The sequence below is a fragment of the Candoia aspera genome, chromosome 15 (assembly GCF_035149785.1).
Source record: "Candoia aspera isolate rCanAsp1 chromosome 15, rCanAsp1.hap2, whole genome shotgun sequence".
Lineage (NCBI taxonomy): Eukaryota > Metazoa > Chordata > Lepidosauria > Squamata > Boidae > Candoia > Candoia aspera.
This window is the reverse complement of record NC_086167.1, coordinates 4,952,252-4,966,300: the sequence shown is the minus strand read 5'-3', so window position 1 is coordinate 4,966,300 and position 14,049 is coordinate 4,952,252. Positions and strand designations below refer to the sequence as shown.

The 14,049-nt window shown below is 48.3% G+C and overlaps 1 protein-coding gene across 1 annotated transcript; it reads left to right on the top strand.

Moving 5' to 3' along the window:
- Positions 1 to 14: 14 nt before the first annotated feature.
- On the top strand, positions 15 to 13,925 carry RHBDD3 (rhomboid domain containing 3). The gene is made up of 8 exons (XM_063315389.1): positions 15 to 144; positions 5,344 to 5,442; positions 6,927 to 7,087; positions 7,567 to 7,712; positions 8,499 to 8,873; positions 10,418 to 10,574; positions 11,266 to 11,556; positions 12,179 to 13,925. The coding sequence occupies exons 3-8, from the start codon at positions 7,065 to 7,067 to the stop codon at positions 12,360 to 12,362; spliced, it is 1,176 nt and encodes a 391-aa protein (XP_063171459.1). The 5' UTR covers positions 15 to 144; positions 5,344 to 5,442; positions 6,927 to 7,064; the 3' UTR covers positions 12,363 to 13,925.
- The last annotated feature ends 124 nt before the right edge of the window (positions 13,926 to 14,049 follow it).

Sequence of the window (14,049 nt, the reverse complement as noted above, 5' to 3'; positions counted from 1 at the left end):
CGACTGCGCAGGCGCAAGGCTTTCCTAGCACGGGCCGCTACCATCACGCGGCGGAGAGGAGGGGGTCTCCACGGACGCCGATTTCCTCCCGTTTCTGCGCTTCTCTTCAGGAAAAAAAAATAGGGGCCCAAAGAAGAGGGAAAGGTAAGACGGGGAAGAAGGCGGCACGGGCCGCGGGAGGGCAGAATGGTGCTGAGGTTCTTTCCTTCCTATCTGTTTCCCCCCCGTGCCAGAAGCAAAATGGTACCGTCTGAGCGCTTCTAGGGATCCTCGCGCAAGAGGCGGAAGGGTTGGAAAGCGTAGAGGCCTCTGCCCAAGGAGTTGGGTTAGGCTGCTGGGGGATGATGGTACCTGGCTTTGGATTTCAACTCCCATCAACCCCAGCCAGGGATATAACGGTAAAGTATTATGGGAGCTGTAATCCAGCCCAGAAATTCACACATAGCCATAGAAGCTCATTTGGAGATTAGAAACTGCTTACTCTCAGCCCAGCCTACCTTATAAAACTGTTGTTGAAAGATGAACTTTGGAACAGAATTTTAAACCCATGGTGGGGGGGAAATAACTACGACCTCCATTAATCTTTGTGTGCTTGGAAATGTACTTATGAACTACCTTTTGGGTTAAACAAGTCACTTAACTTGCAATGTTTAAGTTTTAGAATTATATCATGATTGGGTATCTGACACTGCTAAACCACAAACCGCTTTTTGCCTCACATGTTATGTGAACATAGCCCATGTGGTCATTTTATGGTTTTAACAGGTCATGTAAGCCCACCAACAAAGAAAAAAGGAAACTTGTTTACGTTTAAAACCATCCTGGACCAAATGGGCTTCAGTAGCCGCCTACTCAAAGATATACCCCTCCTGAAAAATAAAGAGAAAGCCAGTGAAAATTAGAGTCTTAAATTAAAAAATAAATAAAACCTTGTTGCTTCTGTGCAGTTTCCAAATAGTCTTCAAGGGTTGACATAGGTAAGAATCATGATAGTTACAAGAGATGGACCAAAGATTATCCAATGAGCAAAATGGATTGGTGTTCACCAGATGTGTGTGAGCCGGGGATAACGAGAATGTGTAGACCCAAACTGGAGAAAGTGATGCTAATTGTTTTCCATTTAGGGACAGAACCTACGTATGCGTTATTGTTACTTAACACTTCCTTCTGTATCTCAGGATCTTGAAGATATGGACATTTTTTATTATAAATGCAGCTATTTATTGAAATCAAACCAATTATTTCATTAAAGGGAAGGGGCTTAATCTAAAAGCTGTCAGCCCTAAGGAAAAGAAATGGAAAAAGGGCTGGCTCCCTGACCATGTTCACATGGCTAAGGACTTTGGGACTACATTTGCAGCGGGCTAGGCTGGGGGTTTTGATGGCTTACTACGTTGTGTGAACTCAGCCCATTTGGTTAGTTTATACGTGAATAATATATACCAAAGAACAAGTTAATTCAATAACTGGGTTAAATACGTTATGCAAATGCAGCTGCAGTTGTTATGGATGTTTGCTCGGAAGCAAGTCATGCTGCTCAAAATAGTTAATTTCTAAATAAATGTGGATAAGATTCCAGGTGTGAGTAGTTGGATTGTTCCGTTTTATTCTTAGACTGGGCGGTAGTTGGAAAAAAGACCACATGTCCATAGGAGCACAGAGGGTGTTCTGTTTAGCCACAATAGAACTGCAGCCAACTATAATGCATCTAAAATCAGGGAAAAGATGTTTCCAGTCAAGCACTGCAGCCCAGTATAGCATGTGTTGACTCCAAAGTAAATCCCACAGTATTCAATGGCTTATTCACAGGGTAGAGTGTGTACAGCTAATGTTATGGGTATTAATTATAGGAATGTATATATTGCTCTTCAGATAGGCTCCCAGGTAGTATCTTTTCAAGGCTGTCTTCACACAATAACTTCTGAACCCAGGTTAACAAAGTATAATTACCGTGCTCCATAACTCATTATGCCCAAGCAAATCCACCACATCACATTTAATACAGTGGCTTGCTTTTCATTGTATGCCAAGACATCATGCTGAGCCACAAACCAGCCAACGCCATTGTAAGCCAGTTTAGGGCATTGTATAAAGTCAGCCACTGGGAACATGTATAAAGCCTTAAAGCTGCACTATGCGTTTATTTCACTACTGTGAAAGCTAGAAAGTCCCACAGGTAAACACTCACCCGAATGGAAGAGAGTACTGGCTGTCTGCAGCTCTGCATCTAGGGAGAAACAAAAACTCATGGCAGGTGCAAATGTCCTACAACTTTTGTAACAGGCAGGACTTTGGTTGGTTTGCTGTATACCACCACCACCCAAGTCGCTTGTTTGCTCTGTGCTGATGCTCACTGGGAGACTGTGCTTCAGCTGAGTTGCCACATCACGAGCCTGGGGTGCCTGTACGATGCAAGGGGAAGCGCTTGTCAGGTTTCAAATCTCTTCCATTTCCTTCAGTGAAGAGGAGAAGATCGCTGAGCTTTGAGCCCGAGCGGATGGGGCAGGCCTCTTTCATCAAGGTTTGAGAGATGATGCCGTTTCCTGGCATTGCCTGGTTCTCCTCTCTGCCCCATCAGCTGCCCGTGGTTAAGCTCAGAACCCATGGCTGCCAGGGGCAAGGCCTACCAGTCCTGATGCTGCTTCACCCCTCTAATCATCAGCGGGATGGCGAGGCTCCCACCATTTCCAATTTCCCCAGCGCCCAGATCCTGCACAATGCGATCTCTCCTGAGTGTGATGGAAAGTGAAATCGCAAAGCCATTTCTTGGGGCAGCAGCAAGTTAAGCTCACCCTCAGCAGAGGGAGGCGGAGACAGTGGAGGAATGCAAAAGCCGTTAGCAGATAAAGGAGACAGTGCTTGGAATCTCTGCCCTGGGAGAACGGAAAGCATGAGAAAGAGACTCAGAATAACCCTGCCTTGATTCTGTCTGGTATAAAATGGGTGGGAAAGAAATCCTGAAAGGTGTTCAAGATTCTACAACAATAGAATTCCAATAGGCTTTGTGGTGCTTGATTCCTGACCTGCCCTATCTCGAATGCACAAGCATCTTTCATCAAGAAATTCAAGCCTAGCCTTTGTCTCTCTTCCCCTCACCTTCATTTCACCCCACATTTGAAGTAGGTGGCACCAGTCCTTTGCTTCTAGCCCACCCACCCCATCTCTGGGACTTGAAAGCCCCATGTAGATGGGGATTCTTCATAAGGAGGTCATGAAGCTCTGTGGCAGCAGCAGGACCAGCATGGAGCCATTCCCACAGGGCAGAGTTTTCAACCTTGACAACTTTAAGATGCGTGGACTTCAACTCCCAGAATTCAACTCTCAGTCAGCATGCTAATCCACAATCCTGACATTTTCTTCTGGTTCCCATCCAAGTTCTAACCAAGTGCAATCTTGTTTAGCTTTTTGAAATCAGCTGAGATGGCTTAGAGCAGTGTTTCTCGACCTTGGCCACTTTAAGAGGCATGGACTTCATCTCCCAGAATTCCCCAGCCAGGATGCTGCCTGGGGAATTTTGGGAATTGATGTCCACGCCTCTTAAAGTGGCCAAGGTCGAGAAACACTGTCCCAGAGCATCAAGAGAGTTGAAACTCTCTTTGCAAACCCAGGTAGGATTTTAATCTTCTCTCTTGAAATGTCTTGGCCAGTTAAAAATGATTCCGCTGAGCTCCAGGCTTGATCAGGCAAACTGGTGAACGGAATCATTTTTAATTAGCTGGCCAAGACATTTCAAGAGAGAAGATTAAAATCCTATCTGGGTTTGCATGATCGATTTGCTGATAGCTTAGTGTAGTGTGCAAAAAAGGCATTACAGTTAATTCAGTAAACCATGGCACACTACGATGTGTGATTAAGAACAGCGGTGTGTGCTTATGAAGAACCAGGATGCTCTTATTTCCAAAAATGCAGACTGGTGAAAAAAACATTCACTTCTGTGTCAGAACAGGAATTCTTTTCTTGATGGCTGTGATCAAGATCAGGCGCTATCTTTAAACGGTACATATTTTTCTTTAGAACTATTTTTTCCTCATGAAAATGCCTGTTGCTTTTAGCACTTTGTCAGTAATTTATGAAGTTAATTGCTGAAGATGGTTTTAATCAGGGAGCACCCTTAATTAGGCACAACCGCTTAAAACAGCAAGGCATCCGTTACTTGAAAGACAGTAGCAGAGTTTGCGGGTCAGACTGAGCCATAAATGTGATTTATTTGAGTTTTGCTTAGCATATGGTGTGAATCCAGCCAGCCATGGTCAGCTTGGCAGTAACCGGTGAACCCGGCTTCTTGGCTGGTTTTGTTGCAAAGACCAAGCCTTCTGAATCCTCAGTTTGGCTCCTTAGCAGGGCCGCAACTAGGGTCTGTGTCACCCGGGGCAAACATGGATTCTGCTCCCATTTTGGCACCCCCCCAGCACTCATTTTGGTGCCCCACCAGCGCTGTGCCGGGGGCACATGCCCCGGTTGCCCCCCCTAGTTGCGGCCCTGCTCCTCAGAAGCAAACTGTTTGGAGTTCAGTGGGACTTTCTTCTTCCTCCATAAATGAACCTAAGATTGTGGTCTGAGATTGCAGAGATAGCGTGCCAGCTTCTTACAGAAACCTCCAGTGAACTCACTGGAATTTAATGCTGAGCAAACCGTCTGCTTGTGAAACAGTGTAGAAAGCCAACCAGGAAGTAGAGAATTAAAGGCTCGGTGGGGGAAAAAAAGATAAAGGATACGCCCCGCCCCGCCCCACCTCCCCCCACCCCCAGAGGGGGGTCCAACAGGATCTTTGCAGCCACAGGCAGAGGCTGGGAGTTGAAAAGCTGGGCTGGCTTTCCCTGACTCTCCCCCAAGCCTCTTCCTGCCCGTGTCCTCTTTAGCGACGCTCCCTCGCCATCCCAGCATGTGCAGGCTGGGCCTGCTTGGGATTGCTGCTGGCATGCCCAAAATGGCTGCAGGCTCGCCCTCTCCAAGCCGCGGGGCTGCCAGCCAGCTGGGGCGCCCCCTGCCACTAGCAGGGGGCAGCCGTTTTTGAGCGGGGTAAAATAAATGAAGGGGGGAGGGGTCTCCCCCTGCTTGCAAGCTAGGCTGCCTTGGCTCGGGGCACAGCAAAATGGGGGAGGTTCCGGAATGGGCGCCTGCAAAGCCCAGCCTGGGCGGGGCGTCCAGAAAGGAGAAATTGGCAGGCGGGGGCAGGGGGCTGAGGATGCTCAGATGTAGCTTGGAAAATTGATCGGAATCCACGCAAGATCCATTTAATCTCTCTGTCTGGGAACTCCCAAGCCGTTCTTCCCACCCTGTACCTGTCACAGATAACGCTGCTTTTGAACATGGGGACCTCATGTCACATTTCACCTTTTGTAGGTCAAAAACCTCCTCCAGCAACGTCTTGATTTCTTCAGTGCGCTCTGATTTGTGGTCTTTTTCAACTGGTGCAGTCAAACACTTGAGTTCATCGTTTAGGTACCTACCTTCCTATTTTAACTTTCTGTTTTTTTTAAAGCTTGTTCTATTTGTATTTTCAGAAATTGCAGCCATTGGGCTACATCTGTGGCACACAGTTTCCACAACTGAGTTATGCACTTTGCCAGGCCAATGTTGTTGTGTTATCTATAACCTTCTACAAATCTGCTTGTATAGGTGAATCTGTTTTAGTAGTGATGAGATAGTGAGAACTTCTGGAGACTTTTAATTTATATGGAGGGCAGTCTTACAGAGAATTTGGTACCTGAAGGGATGAAGAGAGAGACAGTTAGGTGTAGTGGCTAAGCTGCTGGGCTAGAAACCAAGAGACTATGAGTTCCAATCCTCCCTTAGGTGTGAAAGCCAGCTGGGTGACTTTGGGCCAGTCCCTCTCTCTCAGCCCACCCCGCCCCGCCCCGCCGGGTTGTCGTGGGGAAGATATGAGGCCAAGAGTAGATATTCCCAGCAGGGTCATCCAAGGTGTGAAGGTCACCCCAGCTGCCCAGCTCAAGCCAGCAGGCACCTCTGTTGGGCAGATGCTGGAGACGGATGATCACTTTGGTGACAGTAGCAAAGTCATCAACAAATACTGTGTGAGAGAAGGCAATGGTAAACCACTCCTGTAATTTTACTGAGAAAAACCACATGGATAGAAAATATTGAATGATTGATGATAAAATCTCTGTGTGGTTCCTAAGACTCAACACTGACTTGATGGCACGTAATCAGAACATTAATAAATAAATAAATGAAGGGTTGCTTGAACTGAACTCCTGTTGATTACTTTGGCAACAGTACACCAAGTCTATTGCCACTTTATGTGGTTTTGTTTTAAATTAGATTTTGTTTGTTACTACCCACGGTCAAAACAATTAACAGACTGAACTGAATTGATTTCCCTGTCTAACCTACAGTCCTGTCTGTTCCTGGTGGTCTCCCATCCTGGGGATCATTCATGAGTCCTAACCAGGTCCAACCCTAATTGAACTTTTTGAGGTTAGTCAAAGCAAGCTGCTGTAAGTCCTTATCCAGCATGGGCATCTGCAAGGAGGGGTTGAAGACACGTATTCAAAGAGGTAGTCATGCTAATACGATGTGCTTGCATCAGTGCATAATTGCCATGTTTGATTATGTCATTATATGTGTGTTGTCATTTTGGTCTCATTGTGGTTTGCTGCAGACCCCACGGTTGGCCATCTGCTGCAGCTGAGTGAGGCCAGTGGTCCCTTGGATAGAATCAAGCTGTATAAAAATATTTATTATAGCCACCTTTTAATTGCTCTACCATGTTTACAGGTAGCCCTTGCTTAATGACCACAATTGGGACTGGAATTTTGTTTGCTAGGTGAAGCAGTCATTAAGTGAATTCAACCCAATTTTGTGACCTTTTTTGTGGCAGTCGTTAAGCAAATCACCTCAGGCATTAAGCGAACCATTTGGTTGTTAAGCAAATCACATGGTTCCCCACTGATTTTGCTTTCCAGAAGCCAGCCAGGAAGGTCAAAAATGGTGACCACATGACACTGCAACGGTCATAAGTGCAAACTGGTTGCCAAACGGCCAAATCATGATCACGTGACTACAGGGATACTGTGACGGTTGTAGGTGTGAGGACTGGTTGCATGTCAGTTTTTTCAGCACTGTCGTAAGTCTGAACTGTCACTAAACAAATGGTTGTTAAGCGAGGACTACCTGTATAATCTGGATAATTATTGTAGTCAACAGTTGGGAGTGTGCATGCTGAATTTGCACTGTTCACTGTGAAAGTTTCCCTTCTGCCCTGGCATCACTGGATGGTTAAGCCCATAAATTGCTGGGTTTCAGCTTCTGTCTTGATGCAGTGTAGCTGGTAAGAACGCATAATGCAAGAATAATAATTCCAGCCCAGGCTGCAGGGTTGAACTTTTGATATTTACTCAGAAAATTGAAGTATCCACCCACTGTTTGAACTCGGAGGAGTGATGATGAGCCCAGACCGTCCTTGTTCTTCGCAGGACAGAGATTATTTCTGGCCGGAGTCCTCCCTCTGTGGGAGCATCAATTTTTTCAGGTTTGTTGAGAATTAAAGCCTCAATAAAGGGCTGAACTGCACCTGTCAATTAATAGAGCCCTCCCTTCTCTTAGGGGCATGCTAATCCAGAGGCTGAGGTGGGTCCGGCATCCCCCCATCGCTTCCTCTATCTTGATGCTGCTTCTCAGCCTCGTCTGGGTGATGGGGGTAGGAGAAAATTTCGTTTTATCGCCCAGCTTGCTAACCAGCCCTTCTCAAGGTTAGTCTCCACCTTTGAAACTTCCTCACTTGGTGCCTTTGGGTGCCTCGAGTTGCAGCTTGTGCAGGCTGGCTGGGGACGATGGGGTGTCTCATACATCATGGCTGCCAGCGCAGGGAAGACCAGTTTAATTTCTGCTGCTTCCCAGGATTCTGCCCTCAGTGGACGATCCTGGGCATCCCACCGTTTCTTTTCTCACCAAGTGAATGTCTTTGCATTTCCAAACCCACAGTTATGAAGGAGGGGGGACATACAGGAAGCATAACACAGAAAATGAGATGCCATTCATTGAGCGCACGCCTTGCAAACCATATTATGGCTGCAGCCTAAGATATGGGTAGTTTTCACCACCCCTTGTTGGACAAGCTGTAGCCACTGCCTTTATATGTAACACGAAGCCCTGAGCATGGGTTATGCCTTCTGATAGCTAGGCTGCTAATACAAGCCTTGCTGAACCACAGTTTGCGTTAACTGGTTCGTCAGACAAGTGGCAGAGGCAGGGGCTGGGTTCACCAATCACAGCAAGCCTGTAATTGGGACCATTATGGCTTAGCGTGATGTGTGTACCCAGCCATGAAATATCCCCGTCTGTTTATAAGTACTTAACTGCTCTGGAATCTTACTGATTTCTTTTGCACTTCCATTGGATTGTATTTTTAAGCTATGGCTTAATTAACCATACCCTACTTCAGGGGCCACAGAGCACCTAAAATGTGTGTTGTAAGTGGCATAAGAGTGAATTAAAAGGAAGCCGTGTTAACAGCAGGAGGCCTCTGTTTTTTGCAGCCTTCCGCCTCGTGACTTACTGCCTGTGCCATGCCAATGGCCGCCTCCTCGTCGCCAGCTTGCTCTTCTTCCCACTGCTGGGCTGGCGCATGGAGCTGCAGAGAGGCACCCTTTGCTACCTCCAGGCCACTGGGCTCGGTGCTGCCATCTCGGCTCTGCTCTACCTCCTCCTTGCTGGACTCTGGGGAGCCGAACCTCATGCCGCCATCAGTGGCCACATCCCCGTCCACCTGGCTCTGCTGGGGTGCCACGGAAGGCACTCAGGGTGGCTTTCCATGGCTCTGTTGGCCGGATTGCTGTTCGGGCTCGGGGAGATCCTGTCCCCCCATTCTCCCTTCCTCCTGCACCTCTGTGGGCTGCTCACAGGTCTGGCCTGTATCCTTTCCAAAAAGGTGGGCTTTGAGGGTGGGATATTGGAAGAGAAAGACCTCCCTGCCATCCATATGGTCCCCAACTCACTGGCAGTCCTCCCAAATTTTAAAGGGATTTGTTGATTATTTCTTTGGTAAAGGGAAAAAAAATTCTATTTTTTAAAAAGCTGTGAGGGATGGAGAAGCCTCACATTTGCCAGCATCTCTTGTGGGTTTTTGTATCCAAGGGCGCCAATGTCACTGGTGCAGCTGATATGCCCTTGTGGTATGTTTGTGCGCGCATATATAGTATACAAGTTGTCCTAATTTAATAATGGTAATTGGGACCAGGAACTCTGTTGCTAAGCGGCATGGTCATAAAGTGGAAAATCACATGACTGCACCGACTTACGACGGCAGTTCTAGCACTTCCAGTTGCCATTATTAAGCAAATCACCCGCGGTCATTAAACAAGAGATCATGTGAACGCAACTTCTGACTTCCTGCCAGCTTCCCCACTGACTTTGCATGTTGGAAGCTGACTGTGAAGGTTGCAAATGGTGAGCATGTGACCGTGGAACACTGCGACTGTTGTAATTGTGGACCGGTTGCTAAGTGCCCAAATTGCAATCACGTGACTACAGGGATACTGCAATGGCTGCCACTCTGAGGACCGGTCACAACTCCCCTCATTCAGCATTGTCATAACTTTGGATGGGTGCTGAATGAGTGGTCATTAAATAAGAATTATGTGTATTGAGAAAAGAAAGAACGTTAGATTTGGGGCACTTTTCTTGTTTGAGAAAGTAAATCCAATGGTCAAGAGGTGCGCAATGCATCCGTGGTTAATCTGAGCACAATTAATTGAGTATCCAGCCTCTGGAGATCACAAGGAACAGTGAGATCAACCATGTAAATTAGGCCTGGAAGAGGTACAGTTGCTTTTTGTAACATGTTAGAAATTTTCCCGGGTTTATCAGGTCCCAATTTGACAGAATCAAATTTGCTAACCAATTGCATTGGGTGGTTTTGGAAGGGAATCTCTCTTTGGAAAGCTACCTAGAGTTCCTTTGGTGATGGAGGTGGCAAACGGGCTGATAAGTAAATCATACAGAGTGGATCTCACACTGTCCACAAGCCCTCCCCCCCCCCCCCCCGTCTGAATGATGAGGGGTTTCACCCAACACATTTGCTGGTCACCAGACTGGGAAACGTTGGAGCAGTTTAAATGTGTTTTGCAGAATATTGTAGGTAAAAAGTTGGAGGGGGTAATTGGAACCAATCGGGTGGCTTTAAGAGATGCAGCAAATTGATAAAATGAGTTTCTGATTTAAATAAACACTCTGCCTATGAAAAGTCCAAAGGACTAGGAGCGCGCACACAAGCGAGGAACACGCACACTGTGGGCACGACAGCCACTGAATGGTCCCTGCCCCTTGGAGTGGCAAAGCATCACTTCCCATTCTGCCCAGCGCAATGGGTCCTGGGTGCCTGTAACTGCTGCCTCTGCGGTTGCTGTTCACCAGCCTGGTTTTCTGAAGCAAAGCAGGGTTCTCCTTAACGCCTCAGACTGTGCCGGGACTTCGTCCTTCTTGGGACTGTTCAAGCGACATCTGGAAAGACTGCGAGACGGGACCCCTTGCTGGAGTCACAGCGGAGGTGTTTTTCCTCGCTTCATCAGGCCCATGGCATCTGGCACTCTCCCAGCTACAGCCAGGAAGGAAAGGTACCTTTGGAACTCCATGGAGAAATTTGCTCCCCCTCGAGCAGTGTTTCCTACCTCGGGAACTTTAACATCTGTGGACTTCAGCCCCCAGAATTCCCCAGACAGAGGTGGGTGGATTTCAACTCCCAGAATTTTGGGAATTGAAGTCCACACTTCCTAAAGTTGCTGAGGTTGGGAAGTGCCACTCTAGAGTTTGCAGCATCCCCTCTTTCCCGCTGGCTATTTTGATCAACCCTGGGCAGTCTGGGTATGTGCTTCACTAGGAAGGTGAGTGAGATCCCGCGGTGCTCCTTCCCAAGAGGCCTTCCTCAGCCTTGATGGATCGGAAAAGTCACATAATCCACTGCATAGCCAGATGTTCCTGGGATGCTCAGGGGCAAAACCTAAAGGCAACACAGAACCAACTGTGTTGAAGCTCGCAGAGATGAACTCGTACATGCGTAGCTTCTTGCTGTATTGTGCATTCACACATCATGTTTTTGGGTACAGAACAGCTGGGATCCCGTTGCCTTCCATGATTGCTGAACTACAGTTCCCAACACCTTTGCCATTCACCATACTGGCTAGGGCGTTGGGGAATTGTAGTTTGGCCTTGTCGCAATCCCAGGTTGCAGAGTTCATGACATAATGGACAGTTTGTCCAATGTGATTCACTTTGTCCTCTCGGCTGTTTCTTCCCTCCTGCCTGCAGGATTCTTGCTCAGATGCTCCCACCCAACTTGGCAGGGACAGTTGCGATCCAGGTTCTACCCCCTTCCCCATCTTGGACAGATGAAAGCACAGCCCAGGAACCCCAGCTGCTGTTTCCTTCTACCTCCCTTTACCCTTTCTCAGCCCTCCGTGGAGCTTCAGATACACCTCTCTTTACTCTCCCGGATTCCCTGATGGAGGAAGAGCTAATACAAGCGGGAATCCAGGCCTCTCTGCAAGATATGGGTGAAGAAGAAGTGAAGCTGCCCAAATCTTCTGTCTCTTCCCTCCGGTAAGTCCTTGGGAGAAATCAGGTGGGCAGAGCTGTATAGAACCTCCAGCTGTAAGAGCAGTGTACCTGGAAGTGCAAAATGCTGGCAACAAACAAGACAAGGCTTCTACCTTCATGCCCTACTTGTGGGCTTTCTGAAAGGACAGAACGCTGGGCAGGATGTACCTCTTGGCCTGGTCCGGGAGAGCTTGATCTTGCTATCCAAAACAGACCTGCTTCTTAAAAATCTTGAGCAACATTGCCATGGCTTGTGATTATATTTGCTTGAGCATTTTGTGTCTTCTCCTAGCTTCACCTGGCTCTTTTCAGTAGTATTTTGCTGCAAGGTTAATTCTCTTGACTGTCGCTAGAATGTTTTAATGCTTTAATGTTTCTTGAATAAATAACATTAAGATGGGGGTCACAGGGGTGCCTGCTGCAGAGGTTACACTGCCTTTGTTGAGTGTTGGCAGATCCAACTGCTGGCAGGCCTCTGCACCTTGCCTGCCAGAAGATGGAAGACCAGGAGCGACCCATCACCCACCCACCCCCTCAGCACGCCCCAGCCCCAGGAAAAAAGTCACACTCCGCCAGTCTGCCCTCTGACACCGACGCTGCCTCCTTCTCTTTGCCCCCGTCTCAGGCTCCAGCAGCTGCAGAAGATGGGCTTCCCAACGGAAGAGGCCGTGATCGCTCTGGCAGCCACTGGCCACGTGGAAGGAGCCGTCTCTCTGCTGATCGGAGGCCACGTCGGGGACCGAGCCGTGGTGGCGGCAGAGAACCGCTCAGCGCCTCACACACAGCCTCAGCCAAGCCCCGATCGGTGAGGAGATCGGAGGAGGCCAACCTCAGGCATTTCGGCGTTGGGCGTACCAGGAAGAAGTGGAAGGGTGAAGAATGCCACGAGATAGAGGGGTGCATTGCAGAACTGAACTTGGTGCTGCAGGAGCATGGAAGGGGTGTTATATGATACCATGTAGCCCCAGAAACAGGTTGGCTGCAAATTCTCCAGGGGAAATGCAGGTTCTTCTTCTGCTCCTGCCTGGATTGCTGGGACACAGCAGGGTCGTGAAGGCGGGTAATGGTGGATGCATTTCCAACCAGAGTTGTGATCCGTCAGGTTGCAATTCCTTTTTCCACTCTGTGCATGAGTGGAGCAAACCCCGCCCCCCCCCGCCCCAAAGCTGCATGCAACAGGAACCAAACTGCAGAAACCAGTTGCAGTTTTCACCCAGCATATCCACACGCAGCCAGCCATTCAAGAGGATGGGGACTTGTATCACAAGGGGCTCCCTGGTGTCCTGCAGATCGACCCGCCCAAGCCCTCGGATGTGGATTACAAACTCCGCAAAGCAGCCACACGTACATTTGGGTTGCCAGAATATAATCTCTGCCGCTGTCTCTCGACTGTATCGCCCATTTGGTGTGTTTGTGTTTTGGTTCAAGTCTGCCTTCTCCCCACCTGCTCCCCTCGTGCCCTTCAAACGTTGGGCCGGGTGGAGCGCGGCAGAACCGGCCGTGTTCAACGGAAAGGCTTTTGCAAACGGAAGCGGTTTGTGAAAAAGCCGGGCAGCAATATTTATTAACAGAATTTTTTGCACTTTAAAACCTTACCTCCGATGCCTGTGCCTGTTAGAGTGCACAAGATATAACTACAGTAATAGGGATTTGTGCAGGGGGGAAATCAGGCTGTTTCTTATGATCCAATGTGATCTGGAATAAAAATTGGGGGAGGATGGGTGGGTGTCCTGACATTCAGTAATGCCTGCTGTGTTAAAAAAACAAAACAAAACAGGAATTTAATCTCTCTAGCTCTGTGCAAAGTGCCCACCCTGTTCGTTGCTGGCAGGCTACTGATTTAGGGGCTGGAAATATTTTCACACCTAGGGTCCCACGCTAGTAACATGAGCAAGTTCGTTGCTCTTCAGCGATCTTTTTATTCTCAGACTAGGCCGCAATGGGGTTGGGAAGATGGTGGTTAAATTGTGGAACCCGGCCACCGTTTTTGGCTCATTACACAAGCTAGGCTGTCACGTCAAGCCACAGACGTCTTATGCTCCACTTTGTCACGCGAGCAGAATTACAACTTGCTGTCGTGGGTTTTGAGAGAAGCCGGGATTAAGGTCCCCCTTCCCCTGCATTTTCTCTCTTCTCCCCGCTCTCCCTGCCACGACTTCGGTGCCATTGGTCGGTAGTCTGGGCAGTCAAAGCAAGGGCGAACATGACTGGCTGGGATGCTGTGACATCAAAAGGAGGAGCAGCTTCAGTATGTGAATCCAGAGGCCAGCTGGCAATGGTTCTTGCGCTACAACAGCCAGGCTCGGATGCAAGTTATGGGCCTCCTGAAGGTCGCAGGATTTGTCAATAAAACGGGGCAGTTTTCCTCCAAATGCCATTTCCAGTCATCAGTTTACTCTGCAGCACTGGCTGGAAGTGTCTTTGCAAAACGCAAGGCTACTCCAAGGTTTGGGCTTCTCTGTAGACCAGTGTTTCTCAACCTTGGCCACTTGAAGA